Source organism: Xenopus tropicalis, chromosome 8 (genome assembly GCF_000004195.4).
Source record: "Xenopus tropicalis strain Nigerian chromosome 8, UCB_Xtro_10.0, whole genome shotgun sequence".
NCBI classification, from domain to species: Eukaryota; Metazoa; Chordata; class Amphibia; order Anura; family Pipidae; genus Xenopus; species Xenopus tropicalis.
In genome coordinates, this window is record NC_030684.2 from 4,405,961 (window position 1) to 4,420,184 (window position 14,224).

A 14,224-nucleotide genomic window follows, 5' to 3' on the forward strand; every position below is an offset into this window, starting at 1 on the left:
TAGGGCTATCTAGATGTATTATTGTGGATATATTGATGTCTAATTACTAAACAGCCACTTCTTTTGGCCATAGGGAAAACCGCAATGAGTCGGAGCTTCCACCAGGTGGGTTGCAGCAGTTGGCCGAGCAGCCAGAAGATGCCGATAACCAGAAGAATGTCAACCGTATGGCTCTGCCCCACCCGGAGAGAAGCAGCACCATCAATATTCCAGTGACCATCACAGCGCCCCCTGGAGAAAGTGCCGTCATCCCTAGTAAGTGCGGGAATAGTGATTGGAGCCTCCTTAGTAATAATGTGTGCCCAGAACATTCCCTCTCTGTATATTTGTATTTATACATATGGGTAGGGGGTGCCATAGTGTTTCCCTTAGACAGTACAGTATGGAGGTACAGCTTATTGTGTGCCCAGAACATTCCCTCTCTGTATATTTGTATTTATACATATGGGTAGGAGGTGCCATAGTGTTTCCCTTAGACAGTACAGTATGGGGGTACAGCTTATTGTGTGCCCAGAACATTCCTTCTCTGTATATTTGTATTTATACATATGGGTAGGGGGTGCCATAGTGTTTCCCTTAGACAGTACAGTATGGGGGTACAGCTTATTGTGTGCCCAGAACATTCCTTCTCTGTATATTTGTATTTATACATATGGGTAGGGGGTGCCATAGTGTTTCCCTTAGACAGTACAGTATGGGGGTACAGCTTATTGTGTGCCCAGAACATTCCTTCTCTGTATATTTGTATTTATACATATGGGTAGGGGGTGCCATAGTGTTTCCCTTAGACAGTACAGTATGGGGGTACAGCTTATTGTGTGCCCAGAACATTCCCTCTCTGTATATTTGTATTTATACATATGGGTAGGAGGTGCCATAGTGTTTCCCTTAGACAGTACAGTATGGGGGTACAGCTTATTGTGTGCCCAGAACATTCCCTCTCTGTATATTTGTATTTATACATATGGGTAGGAGGTGCCATAGTGTTTCCCTTAGACAGTACAGTATGGGGGTACAGCTTATTGTGTGCCCAGAACATTCCTTCTCTGTATATTTGTATTTATACATATGGGTAGGAGGTGCCATAGTGTTTCCCTTAGACAGTACAGTATGGGGGTACAGCTTATTGTGTGCCCAGAACATTCCCTCTCTGTATATTTGTACTTATACATATGCGGTTTCCTGGGACATTGAATCTTTTGCAGTCAATAATGTGGATTTCGATGGGAAGTCTGAGGAGAAGAAAGAGATGGAAGACGACCTGACCAAGAATGGTCCCAAGCAGATCCTGCCGTACAGTTCCATGTTCATCTTTAGTACCACCAATCCGTAAGTAGATGCGCCTAATGCTACAAATCACTCCGCCTCACAGCTTTCAGACTCCGCCCCCACACAGGGGGCTCATTCTCATATATATATATATATCTATAGATAGAATAGCTGTTTTTCTTCACCCCACAGAGTGCGCCGTCTCTGCCATTACATCGTCAACCTGCGCTACTTCGAGATGGTTATCCTGGTCGTGATTGCGCTGAGCAGCATTGCCCTGGCGGCGGAAGATCCCGTGCAGGCCGACGCACCCCGCAATGATGTGGGTACAAAGATGAATAGTTATCGGTGTGCTTGTCCGAGGCTTGGGGGGAATGTTTATGCTGTGCACCCTTCATTTCCTGGTTGGCTGTGACAACACAGGAAGTGGGCGGTGCAAAGCAGATATTCTTTTTGTTACTGTCTCTTTAAAGGGGTGGTTCACCTTTGAGTCAATTTTTAGTACGATATAGACAGTAATATTTTATAAAAAATTGCAGTTGGTCTTCTTTTTTGATTATTTGTGTTTTTTTTTAATGATTTCACTTATTGTTCAGTTTGACGTCAGCAGTTATCTGGTTGCTAGGGTTCAAATGACCTTAGCAACCAGGGAGTGGTTTCAATGAGTCAATGAGTCAATTTTTAGTACAATGTAGACAGTAATATTCTAAAAAATATTGCAATTGGTCTTCATTTTTTATTATTTGTGATGTTTTTTTAATGATTTCACTTTTTGTTCAGTAACTCTCCAGTTTGACGTCAGCAGTTATCCGGTTGCCAGGGTTCAAATGACCTTAGCAACCAGGGAGTAGTTTAAATGAGTCAATTTTTAGTATGATATAGACAGTAATATTCTAAAAAAAATTGCAATTGGTCTTCATTGTTGATTATTTGTGCTTTTTTTTTAATTATTTCACTTTTTGTTCAGTAACTCTCCAGTTTGACGTCAGCAGTTATCTGGTTGCTAAGGTTCAAATGACCTTAGCAACCAGGGAGTAGTTTAAATGAGTCAATTTTTAGTACGATATAGACAGTAATATTCTAAAAAAAATTGCAATTGGTCTTCATTGTTGATTATTTGTGCTTTTTTTTTAATTATTTCACTTTTTGTTCAGTAACTCTCCAGTTTGACGTCAGCAGTTATCTGGTTGCTAAGGTTCAAATGACCTTAGCAACCAGGGAGTAGTTTAAATGAGTCAATTTTTAGTACGATATAGACAGTAATATTCTAAAAAAAATTGCAATTGGTCTTCATTGTTGATTATTTGTGTTTTTTTTTTAATTATTTCACTTTTTGTTCAGTAACTCTCCAGTTTGACGTCGGCAGTTATCTGGTTGCTAGGGTTCAGATTACCTTGGCAACCAGGGAGTGGTTTAAATGAGTCAATGAGTCAATTTTTAGTACAATGTAGACAGTAATATTTTATCAAAAATTGCAGTTGGTCTTCATTTTTGATTATTTGCGTTTTTTTTTAATGATTTTACTTTTTGTTCAGTAACTCTTCAGTTTGACGCCGGCAGTTATCTGGTTGCTAAGGTTCAAATGACCTTAGCAACAAAGGAGTGGTTTAAATGAGAGACTGGTATATGAATAGGGGAGGGACCTGACTAGAAAAATAAATAATAAAAAGTAACAATAACAATAACACTGGAGCCTCACAGAGCAATAGGTTTTGGCTGCTGGGGTCAGTTATCCTGTTGCTAGGGCTCAATTTACCTTAGCAACCAGGGTGTGGTTTGAATGTGAAACTGGAATACAAATAAGGGAGGGGCTGAATAGAAAGATAAGGAATAAAAAGTAACAATAACAATAAAACTGGAGCCTCACAGAGCAATAGGGTTTGGCTGCCGGGGTCAGTGACCCCCATTTGAGTCAGAAGGCAAATAATTCAGAAACTATAAAAAATAAATAATAAAGACCAATTGAAAAGTTGCTTAGAATTGGCCATTCTATAATGTATTAAAAGCTAACGTTAAGGCGACCCACCATTCTTCCTTTCTCCAATAAATCAGCAGTTCCACCTCACTTTACTGCCGAGATTTCGAACATAAGGTGGCGCTGCAGCGTGCTCCTTAGTTTGCCCGTTCCGAATGACCCCCACTGTGCCGATCAGCCGGGAGAGATGGTGCAAATAAGAGGGACACACATTCCTGCTGCCGGATTAAAGGGCATCATTTATAATTGATTGTGAGCAGATATAGTCACTAGGGAGCCTTGTCGTGCAGCCGGGAGCGACATTTACACACACAGATTCCTAAATAAAGAATGAGCCGCTGAGTTAAAGGGAAAGTAAATTGTACTTGATCCCAACTAAGATATAATTACCACTTATTGGGGGCAGAACAGCCCTATTGGGTTTATTTCATGGTTAAATGATTCCCTTTTCTCTGTAATAATAAAACAGTACCTGTACTTGATCCCAACTAAGATATAATTACCCCTTATTGGGGGCAGAACAGCCCTATTGGGTTTATTTCATGGTTAAATGATTCCCTTTTCTCTGTAATAATAAAACAGTACCTGTACTTGATCCCAACTAAGATATAATTACCCCTTATTGGGGGCAGAACAGCCCTATTGGGTTTATTTAATGGTTAAATGATTCCCTTTTCTCTGTAATAATAAAACAGTACCTGTACTTGATCCCAACTAAGATATAATTACCCCTTATTGGGGCAGAACAGCCCTATTGGGTTTATTTAATGGTTAAATGATTCCCTTTTCTCTGTAATAATAAAACAGTACCTGTACTTGATCCCAACTAAGATATAATTACCCCTTATTGGGGCAGAACAGCCCTATTGGGTTTATTTCATGGTTAAATGATTCCCTTTTCTCTGTAATAATAAAACAGTACCTGTACTTGATCCCAACTAAGATATAATTACCCCTTATTGGGGGCAGAACAGCCCTATTGGGTTTATTTAATGGTTAAATGATTCCCTTTTCTCTGTAATAATAAAACAGTACCTGTACTTGATCCCAACTAAGATATAATTACCCCTTATTGGGGCAGAACAGCCCTATTGGGTTTATTTAATGGTTAAATGATTCCCTTTTCTCTGTAATAATAAAACAGTACCTGTACTTGATCCCAACTAAGATATAATTACCCCTTATTGGGGGCAGAACAGCCCTATTGGGTTTATTTAATGGTTAAATGATTCCCTTTTCTCTGTAATAATAAAACAGTACCTGTACTTGATCCCAACTAAGATATAATTACCCCTTATTGGGGCAGAACAGCCCTATTGGGTTTATTTCATGGTTAAATGATTCCCTTTTCTCTGTAATAATAAAACAGTACCTGTACTTGATCCCAACTAAGATATAATTACCCCTTATTGGGGGCAGAACAGCCCTATTGGGTTTATTTCATGGTTAAATGATTCCCTTTTCTCTGTAATAATAAAACAGTACCTGTACTTGATCCCAACTAAGATATAATTACCCCTTATTGGGGCAGAACAGCCCTATTGGGTTTATTTAATGGTTAAATGATTCCCTTTTCTCTGTAATAATAAAACAGTACCTGTACTTGATCCCAACTAAGATATAATTACCCCTTATTGGGGGTAGATTTAAGGTATGGAGATCCAAATTACGGAACGACCTCTCATCCAGAATACCCTCGGTCCTGAGCATTCTGGATAACAGGTCCTATACCTGTACAACTCTCTGTATGTATAGAGTGACAGCTATAGCCATGTGTAGTCTGGGAACAAACTGACCATCGCTGCACACATAATATACAGAGCACTGTATAATATATACTGGTTTCTTCCATTCAACTGTTGTTCATTCTGCGTTTTCAGGTGCTAAAATACATGGATTATATTTTTACCGGAGTCTTCACTTTTGAGATGGTGATAAAGGTAAGAAACTTTTAAAGGGGAAGGCTGACATTGTGAGCAGCAGTCCTGCCCTGCTTTATGGCTGAGATTCTAGCTATCTGTATAACAGAGCATTCTGTCACAGTGGCACAGATCCTATCTGATCCCCCCATTGTAAGCAGCAGTCCTGCCCTGCTTTATGGCTGAGATTCTAGCTATCTGTATAACAGAGCATTCTGTCACAGTGGCACAGATCCTATCTGATCCCCCCATTGTAAGCAGCAGTCCTGCCCTGCTTTATGGCTGAGATTCTAGCTATCTGTATAACAGAGCATTCTGTCACAGTGGCACAGATCCTATCTGATCCCACCCCCATTGTAAGCAGCAGTCCTGCCCTGCTTTATGGCTGAGATTCTAGCTATCTGTATAACAGAGCATTCTGTCACAGTGGCACAGATCCTATCTGATCCCCCCCCATTGTAAGCAGCAGTCCTGCCCTGCTTTATGGCTGAGATTCTAGCTATCTGTATAACAGAGCATTCTGTCACAGTGGCACAGATCCTATCTGACCCCCCCCCCATTGTAAGCAGCAGTCCTGCCCTGCTTTATGGCTGAGATTCTAGCTATCTGTATAACAGAGCATTCTGTCACAGTGGCACAGATCCTATCTGATCCCCCCATTGTAAGCAGCAGTCCTGCCCTGCTTTATGGCTGAGATTCTAGCTATCTGTATAACAGAGCATTCTGTCACAGTGGCACAGATCCTATCTGATCCCCCATTGTAAGCAGCAGTCCTGCCCTGCTTTATGGCTGAGATTCTAGCTATCTGTATAACAGAGCATTCTGTCACAGTGGCACAGATCCTATCTGATCCCCCCATTGTAAGCAGCAGTCCTGCCCTGCTTTATGGCTGACTTTAACATTGCCTTGGATTTTCCATCCACAGATGATTGACCTTGGGCTGCTGCTTCATTCCGGATCCTATTTTAGAGACCTTTGGAATATTTTGGATTTCATCGTGGTCAGCGGTGCCCTGGTGGCTTTTGCTTTCTCGTAAGCATTCTTTATGTTTATTATTCCTGTGGGCAATAAACTGAAAAGGAAAAGGGTTGTCGAGAAGCCAGTGGGTGTTTTGTTCCATTAGCTCCAGTGAAAAGGAGAAGGTTGTGTCTCCAATACTGTTTATTGGGAGTGGACAAATGGCTAAAATAGGAGACTTTTCTATATAAAGAGACCATGCAATAGCCAATTGGGTTCCTTATGAGCCATTAGAACCTTCCAGAGGGCAGAGGGGCATCCATGATAGTTGTTCATAGTCCCTTGAAGGTTCCTATTTCCATTCTGGACCTACAATATATTTCTTCTAACCTTCATACTGTAGCCAAGGGAATGTCCATGTTATCCCAAGTAGAGTAGACGAGGGGTGGTTAGGCATAGCCTAGCGTTGTATTCATATAATGATAACATCATACCAATGTGAAATGATTGCGGTGTTCCACACTCAGATTTACTGTGAACTTTACTGATTCTAAGTCTTTTTCTTTGTTTCCCCCCTTTGCCGGAATCTCTCTCACTTTCTCTGTAGGAGTTTTGTTGGGTAAATTGAATCTCCTTTCTCTGCACATACAGCACTGCTCTGTATGGGAGCACATGTTTTGTTTTTTTCAAACAACCCATAATGTAGACGCATTGCAATGCCTTCATCCGTCCTTTCCATATCCACCCACCCCAGAGGTAGAGAAACATGTCCTTATTGAGTAACCCAGGGTCAACTCCATAGTAAGGTTCTACAAAGAAAGAAACTCATGTAAAGGGTTACTAAGAGAACGAGGAGAAAACCTTCTTCTCAAGTAACTCATTCCAACAAGTGAACTGCAGAATAAAGTTCGAGGAGAAACCTCTCTATAATAAGTACCCATCCCAAACATCAAGTCTAGAATAAGGAGATGAAGTCAACATTAGAGTTAATTCCAGAAAGGAGAGATAAGGCCCTTCCTGAGTGAACTATTACAAGAGTCAACTCCAGAATAAGGTTCTACAAAGAAAGAAACTTATGTAAAGGGTTACTAAGAAAAAGAGGAGAAAACCTTCCTCTTAAGTAACTCGTTCCAACAAGTGAACTGCAGAATAAAGTTCGAGGAGAAACCTCTCTGTAATAAGTACCCATCCCAAACATCAAGTCTAGAATAAGGAGATGAAGTCAACATTAGAGTTAATTCCAGGTAGGAGAGATAAGGCCCTTCCTGAGTGAACTATTACAAGCGTCAACTCCAGAATAAGGTTCTACAAAGAAAGAAACTCATGTAAAGGGTTACTAAGAGAACGAGGAGAAAACCTTCTTCTTAAGTAACTCGTTCCAACAAGTGAACTGCAGAATAAAGTTTGAGGAGAATCCTCTCTGTAATAAGAACCCATCCCAAACATCAAGTCTAGAATAAGGAGATGAAGTCAACTTTAGAGTTAATTCCAGATAGGAGAGATAAGGCCCTTCCTGAGTGAACTATTATAAGAGTCAACTCCAGAATAAGGTTCTACAAAGAAAGAAACCTATGTAAAGGGTTACTAAGAGAACAAGGAGAAAACCTTCTTCTCAAGTAACTCATTCCAACAAGTGAACTGCAGAATAAAGTTTGAGGAGAAACCTCTCTGTAATAAGTACCCATCCCAAACATCAAGCCTAGAATAAGGAGATGAAGTCAACATTAGAGTTAATTCCAGAAAGGAGAGATAAGGCCCTTCCTGAGTGAACTATTATAAGAGTCAACTCCATGTAAAGGGTTACTAAGAGAATGAGGAGAAAACCTTCTTCTTAAGTAACTCGTTCCAACAAGTGAACTGCAGAATAAAGTTTGAGGAGAAACCTCTCTGTAATAAGTACCCATCACAAAAACATCAAGTCTAGAATAAGGAGATGAAGTCAACATTAGAGTTAATTCCAGATAGGAGAGATAAGGCCCTTCCTGAGTGAACTATTACAAGAGTCAACTCCAGACTAAGGTTCTACAAAGAAAGAAACTTATGTAAAGGGTTACTAAGAGAACGAGGAGAAAACCTTCTTCTTAAGTAACTCATTCCAACAAGTGAACTGCAGAATAAAGTTTGAGGAGAAACCTCTCTGTAATAAGTACCCATCCCAAACATCAAGTCTAGAATAAGGAGATAAAGTCAACATTAGAGTTAATTCCAGAAAGGAGAGATAAGGCCCTTCCTGAGTGAACTATTACAAGAGTCAACTCCAGAATAAGGTTCTAAAAAAAAAAGATCAATTTACTCATTCCTGGACTAAACTTCTAGAACATGGAACCATCTCCTCCATTAGTACTTCATCATTCTCCAGAAAGGAGAAATATAACCTTTCAAAGTGACTTATCACAAGAGTCATTTCCAGAATAAGGGCCTATAAAGAAAAAAAACTGTAAACGGTCATTTAGATAACCAGGGTCTAGAAAGGAGATTGTAACTCCTTACAATCAATTTTAGAGTAAGGTTTACCAGAGGAGAACACTCTACTTCTCGTAACTAATCCAAACGTCAAGTTTATAATAAGGTTCTAGAAGATGGAACCATCGCCTTCCTTAGGAATTCTTCATCATATTTAATTCCAGAAAGAAGTGACCTATTGTAAGGGTAAACTATAGAATGAAGTTCTAGAAAATCAACTTCTACTGAATCATTTCAAAATCATCTGCAGTACAAGGTTCAAATAAGGAAAAGAAAAATCTCCTTCTTAAGTAACTCCTTCCAGAAGTCATTCAAAATGTTGTAGAAAGAGATATGTAGGGTTGGCCAAGATGGTAACTTCGATTCTTGTCAAGCAAAATGTTAAACCTTTATCTACCAACTCAGCTTTTAGAAACATGTAAAATAATACGTTTTTATATTATACTTTAGTTTATCTTCACATCTTACTGTCAAAAAGGTTCTCCAGGAGATCAGTGATTGGTGGTGCATCTAGTTGACATCTAGTCTTCCCAACTGGTTCTAGTAATACAAAAAACATTTTTAAGAACAATGTAGAACATCTTGGTTCAAGACCCAATGTTGGAACCATGAAAAACACCAAAATTGCATATTATTGGGTAAATTGTTTACCCAAAATTGGCCAAACATGTTCCGAAGTCAGTTTTCTATTTTCATTGTCTAAAGGCATGAGATTTCGGTCTTGTTTGGTCCGTACAGATGTCGATAGGTCATTGGAAACTGATACATATTGAGTTATCTACATCACACGTTAATCACATTTATTTGAGATGCAAGATAGTATGAATAGAATGCACCCCGGTTCCTCATATCTTAAAATCCAGCTTGCTAACTTATTCTTGCTGCCTTTGTGTGAATTAATCCTACATCTCTAAGACAATCTAGACAGGGAAGAATCACGGCATGCTATTTTTAGCGATTCTTCCTATCCATCTGCATTCTAGATTCATTTCCTTGGATAGTCCAAGATGACGCTATTAATATTTCACAGTAATGTGAAATAGAACTGTTAAATAATACCTAACCCCCTGATCATTCCTTTCTCATACTCCCCATACCTGTGTTGTATTGTATATAATACGTTCTTGTAGCCAAGCAGAACCCAACATTCCGCTGACTTGGTACAGAGTCTACAATATTGCAAAAAATTGGTGTCATGAGAATTTGTCCAGTTCCTGTAGAGTTCATCTAAAAAAGTTGGACAATCCAAAAGGAAAGGTATGGACCTTTCCTTTGGTATCTTCAGCTATATATAGCAGATTTTTCTACTGGGGCAACGTAGACTCTGTTAGTCCAATGCAACCCAACACAGGTATTCTACAGAAATGGATCTGCATGCCTAACATAGGTTCCGCATGATGCATGTTTTCTATTGGACAGCCACGAACAGAAGCAACTCAAGGATTGGTAATGTGTGGGCAATTGCTTTGACAGGTAATGGTTTATAAACGAGGGAAGTCCCTTGAAGATCTGGTTCTGGCTCCGTAGAGCTTACAGTCTACTTTTATGATTCAAAATGACTCGATTCCTCGTTTCAAAATAATTCATCACGGCCAATTACGTTCAAAAGTCATTGGTATAATGGAAATACTTAGTGATGAGGAAATAATTACTGCCCCCCCCCCCCCTTGTTGCTTGTTGAGTTGCTTACAGCCAGTAGGACAACTCACAGATGAATAATTATTGATTAGAAAAGAAAGCAGAGAAGCGTGATCCTGGGTGATCAGTGAGTTATATCCACCTCTGATGAATTAAAAATTGGGCGCCTATTACGCACTTTGGCGGCTGCCAAGCCAGGAGATCATTTTAATGACCTTCTTAGGAATGGGAGATATTAAGGTTTAATGGGCCGATACCTCTGCAGATAATTATAACTCCAATTTAACTTCAATATTTTATGACTGTAGCAAAAAAAAAAAAAAAAAAAAAGTTCAACCAAGTAGAGACCTTAGTCAAAGGCAAGGCGGAAAATCCAGATGAGCTGCACGGTGCAGTTCAAGATTAGGGGGCTGGACAGCAACAGGCTTTGCCCAGCTGAGGTCAACTCCAATAATCCTTGGCTGTTGAGCACCTACATAGACTCTTCGAAGACTGACGGTCTCCTGTGTGTATTCTTTTCAGAGGGAACAAAGGAAAAGACCTGAACACCATCAAGTCGCTGAGGGTTTTGCGTGTTTTACGGCCACTGAAAACCATCAAACGCCTACCCAAGCTGAAGGTTAGAGATTCTTCTTTGCTGCCATCTTTTTTGAACCCAACAAAACTATCAATGGATCTCTGGCTACCCCACGTTGCTGATCAGCAGGGGTACAAGAAGGTTTCTGCAGTGTCGGACTGGCCCACCAGGATGCCAGGAAAACTCCCGGTGGGCCCAGGTGTCATGGGGCCCTCTTGCTTCTAACTATTTGCTCTATTTCATGGTCATTCCTTATTTCTGTATGGGAACAAGGAAGCTTGAGAGATAAAACAATAGAGTATAGTAGGTAGAGAAAAGAGACTAAGATAGTAAAGAGTTTGAGGGAGGAGAGAAGGAACTAAAGTTTTGAGAGTGGACCCATGGTCCAGGGTTTTCTGGTGGGCCCCTAGGAAGAATGTTGTAACTTCTCTTTGTGCCCTCAAAATTGAAAGACTTGCAGCTGAGTAACTACCAACAGGGTCTCCATTAGGAACCTCCTTGTATATACATTTTGGTGACCTTGAGCCATATGGTCAAAACCATACAGAAGATTAAGACAATAATAGAAAGTACTGAGTAGAGCATTTTAGATGTTTTATAGTCAAGACCCTTTTTTCATGTGTTCCTAACAGTAGGGTCACAGATAGAGACCGATTCGGCAGCTTATTGGCCCGTGTATGGGCACTAATGACAGGCCTGCCCGACCAACATCTGGCCAGATCTCGATTGGGCAGGTTTGATTTTTCGTCCCATCAGCTCGTTGATGTGGTCCCTGAACCGACGAGCGCCCATACCCGCTATTCTAATTCGATTGTTTGCCCCCAGGGCCAAACGACCGAATTACTAACAACATCAGCCACGCTTAGGTGGGGATATCAGGAGAAGATCCGCTCGCTTGGTGACCTCGCCATGTATTAGCATGCATGGCCATATTTACCTAGATTGCTAGAGAGATATATGAGCAGACTGACAGGTAAAAAGACAAATTGATTGATATCTAGAAAGTCAGATAGACAAGTAGACTGATAGACAGACTGATATGTATGATAGATAGATTAGATTGATTGATTGATTGATTGATTAGATTGGGTAGATAGTGATAGATAGATAGATAGATAGATAATAGATAGAGATAGATAGATGATAGATAGATAGATGATAGATAGATAGATGGTAGATACATAGATAGATAGATGGTAGATAGATAATAGATAGATAGATAGAGATAGATAAATGATAGATAGATAAATACATAGATAGATAGATGGTAGATAGATAATAAATAGAGAGATTATAAATATAAAGATGATAGATAGAAAGAGAGAGAGATGATAGATAGCTAGATAGAGATAGATAGATGATAGATAGATAGATAGATAGATAGATGGTAGATAGATAATAGATAGATAATAGATAGAGAGATTATAGATATATAGATGATAGATAGATAGAGAGATAGATAGATAGATAGATAGATAGATGGTAGATAGATAATAGATAGATAATAGATAGAGAGATTATAGATATATAGATGATAGATAGAAAGAGAGAGAGATGATTGATATATAGATGAGAGAGAGATCGATAGATAGATAGATGATAGATAGAGAGAGAGAGATCGATAGATAGATAGATAGGACAGCTTGTGGAATCCAAACATGTTGTTCAGAACAAGGGAATGTAAGTTGTCAATCACCATTGACTTCAGGAAGTTTCATGAAGCGGAACGTTGAGTGACAGCTTTTACTGCCGAGAGGTTCTGCACTATGTTGGCCTTTCCAGCAGTGAGCTTTTGTGATAGACAAGTGACCTGACGTAGTGACCCAATGCATTTATCTGTCCTTGGCTGAGAAAGCCTGCATCCCTCCTCCTCCTCCTCTTTCCCTCTCCAGCCACTGACTCTCCCTTTAATGTTTTCTGTCTACCAGGCGGTGTTTGACTGCGTGGTGAACTCTCTGAAGAACGTCCTGAACATCCTGATAGTTTACATGCTCTTCATGTTTATCTTTGCTGTTGTTGCAGTCCAGCTCTTCAAGGGCAAATTCTTTTACTGCACCGACGAGTCTAAGGATTTGGAGAAGGATTGCAGGTGGGCGAGTCACCTGTGTAGGTGCTACTGTGAGTGGCTGCCTGTCTTTACAGATGGAGCAGCCATTGTTGATGTTGGTGGACCCAAGTAAGTCATCTCACTGGCCAATTAGATTTTCATAAAATGTTTTTTTTCTTTTGGTCATGTTCAGAGGGGAATATCTGAACTATGAAAATAATGATGTGAGAGCTCAGGCAAGAGAGTGGAAGAAATATGAATTTCACTATGACAACGTACTGTGGGCGTTGCTTACCCTGTTCACGGTCTCCACTGGAGAAGGTTGGCCCAAGTAAGTATCTTCAAATACAAGTGAGATTTCCTCACGTTAATATTGGGCAAATAAAACATACCTACATATTGTCCCATGTTCTTCTTGCAGTGTCCTCAAGCACTCAGTAGATGCCACCTACGAGGATCAGGGTCCGACGCCTGGTTTCAGGATGGAGATATCGATCTTCTACGTGGTCTATTTTGTGGTGTTCCCGTTTTTCTTCGTCAACATTTTCGTGGCTCTGATCATCATCACCTTTCAGGAGCAAGGAGATAAGGTCATGTCGGAGTGTAGCCTTGAAAAGAACGAGGTGAGGAACGCCAATGAAAGGAGTTGGGAAGTCATTTCAGTCTGTTGTTTTCCCCTGATCCCAGTTGTTGTTGTTGTCAGCTATGACTCAAAGCCAAGGGGGCCAAACATGGCGGGCGGAATTTGTAAAGGGCACTTCCATTAGTTTGGACCGATATTCATCAATAAGTTGGGTTATTGTGGTATAGAAAGCAATTTATTGTCCCATGTTTTACTCTTCCAGAGGGCCTGCATAGACTTTGCCATCAGTGCTAAGCCCCTCACTCGGTATATGCCTCAGAACCGCCAATCCTTTCAGTACAAGATGTGGAGATTTGTCGTGTCCCCTCCGTTTGAATACTTTATTATGGTGATGATTGCTCTGAACACCATCGTGCTCATGATGAAGGTAAATATGTATTCTGATCCAACTTCTGCATATGGAATGGAAATATTAATATATAGAGGGTTATGTAGCGGCTGAGTTACCCCTAGCCAGATACCAATAGTAAGGAAACATCAGTTAGCTTGTAGAGGACTAGTGTAGCTGAAAGTAATCAGTAGAAGTCAACGGTTGTGTCTTTACAGAACCAAACCATAAGTTGACTGTACTTTCTTCTCACCTCTTTTTTGATTCTAGTTTTATGGGGCCCCTCAAACCTACGAAGACATGTTGAAATGCCTCAATATTATCTTCACCTCAATGTTCTCTCTGGAATGTATCTTAAAGATAATTGCCTTTGGGGTACTGGTAAGTCTTCTCCATTTTGATGATGTT

At 40.1% G+C, this 14,224-nt stretch overlaps 1 protein-coding gene across 1 annotated transcript in view; it reads left to right on the top strand.

Moving 5' to 3' along the window:
- Positions 1-14,224, top strand: part of cacna1b (calcium voltage-gated channel subunit alpha1 B) — a 130,836-nt gene that overhangs the window by 92,456 nt on the left and 24,156 nt on the right. The window contains exons 21-32 of the mRNA XM_031891027.1: positions 74-255; positions 1,206-1,329; positions 1,462-1,591; positions 5,125-5,184; positions 6,089-6,195; positions 6,728-6,739; positions 10,744-10,840; positions 12,727-12,887; positions 13,039-13,176; positions 13,267-13,468; positions 13,691-13,855; positions 14,087-14,197. Coding sequence (XP_031746887.1) covers positions 74-255; positions 1,206-1,329; positions 1,462-1,591; positions 5,125-5,184; positions 6,089-6,195; positions 6,728-6,739; positions 10,744-10,840; positions 12,727-12,887; positions 13,039-13,176; positions 13,267-13,468; positions 13,691-13,855; positions 14,087-14,197 — 1,489 coding nt within the window. The remainder of the gene's footprint in view (positions 1-73; positions 256-1,205; positions 1,330-1,461; positions 1,592-5,124; positions 5,185-6,088; positions 6,196-6,727; positions 6,740-10,743; positions 10,841-12,726; positions 12,888-13,038; positions 13,177-13,266; positions 13,469-13,690; positions 13,856-14,086; positions 14,198-14,224) is intronic.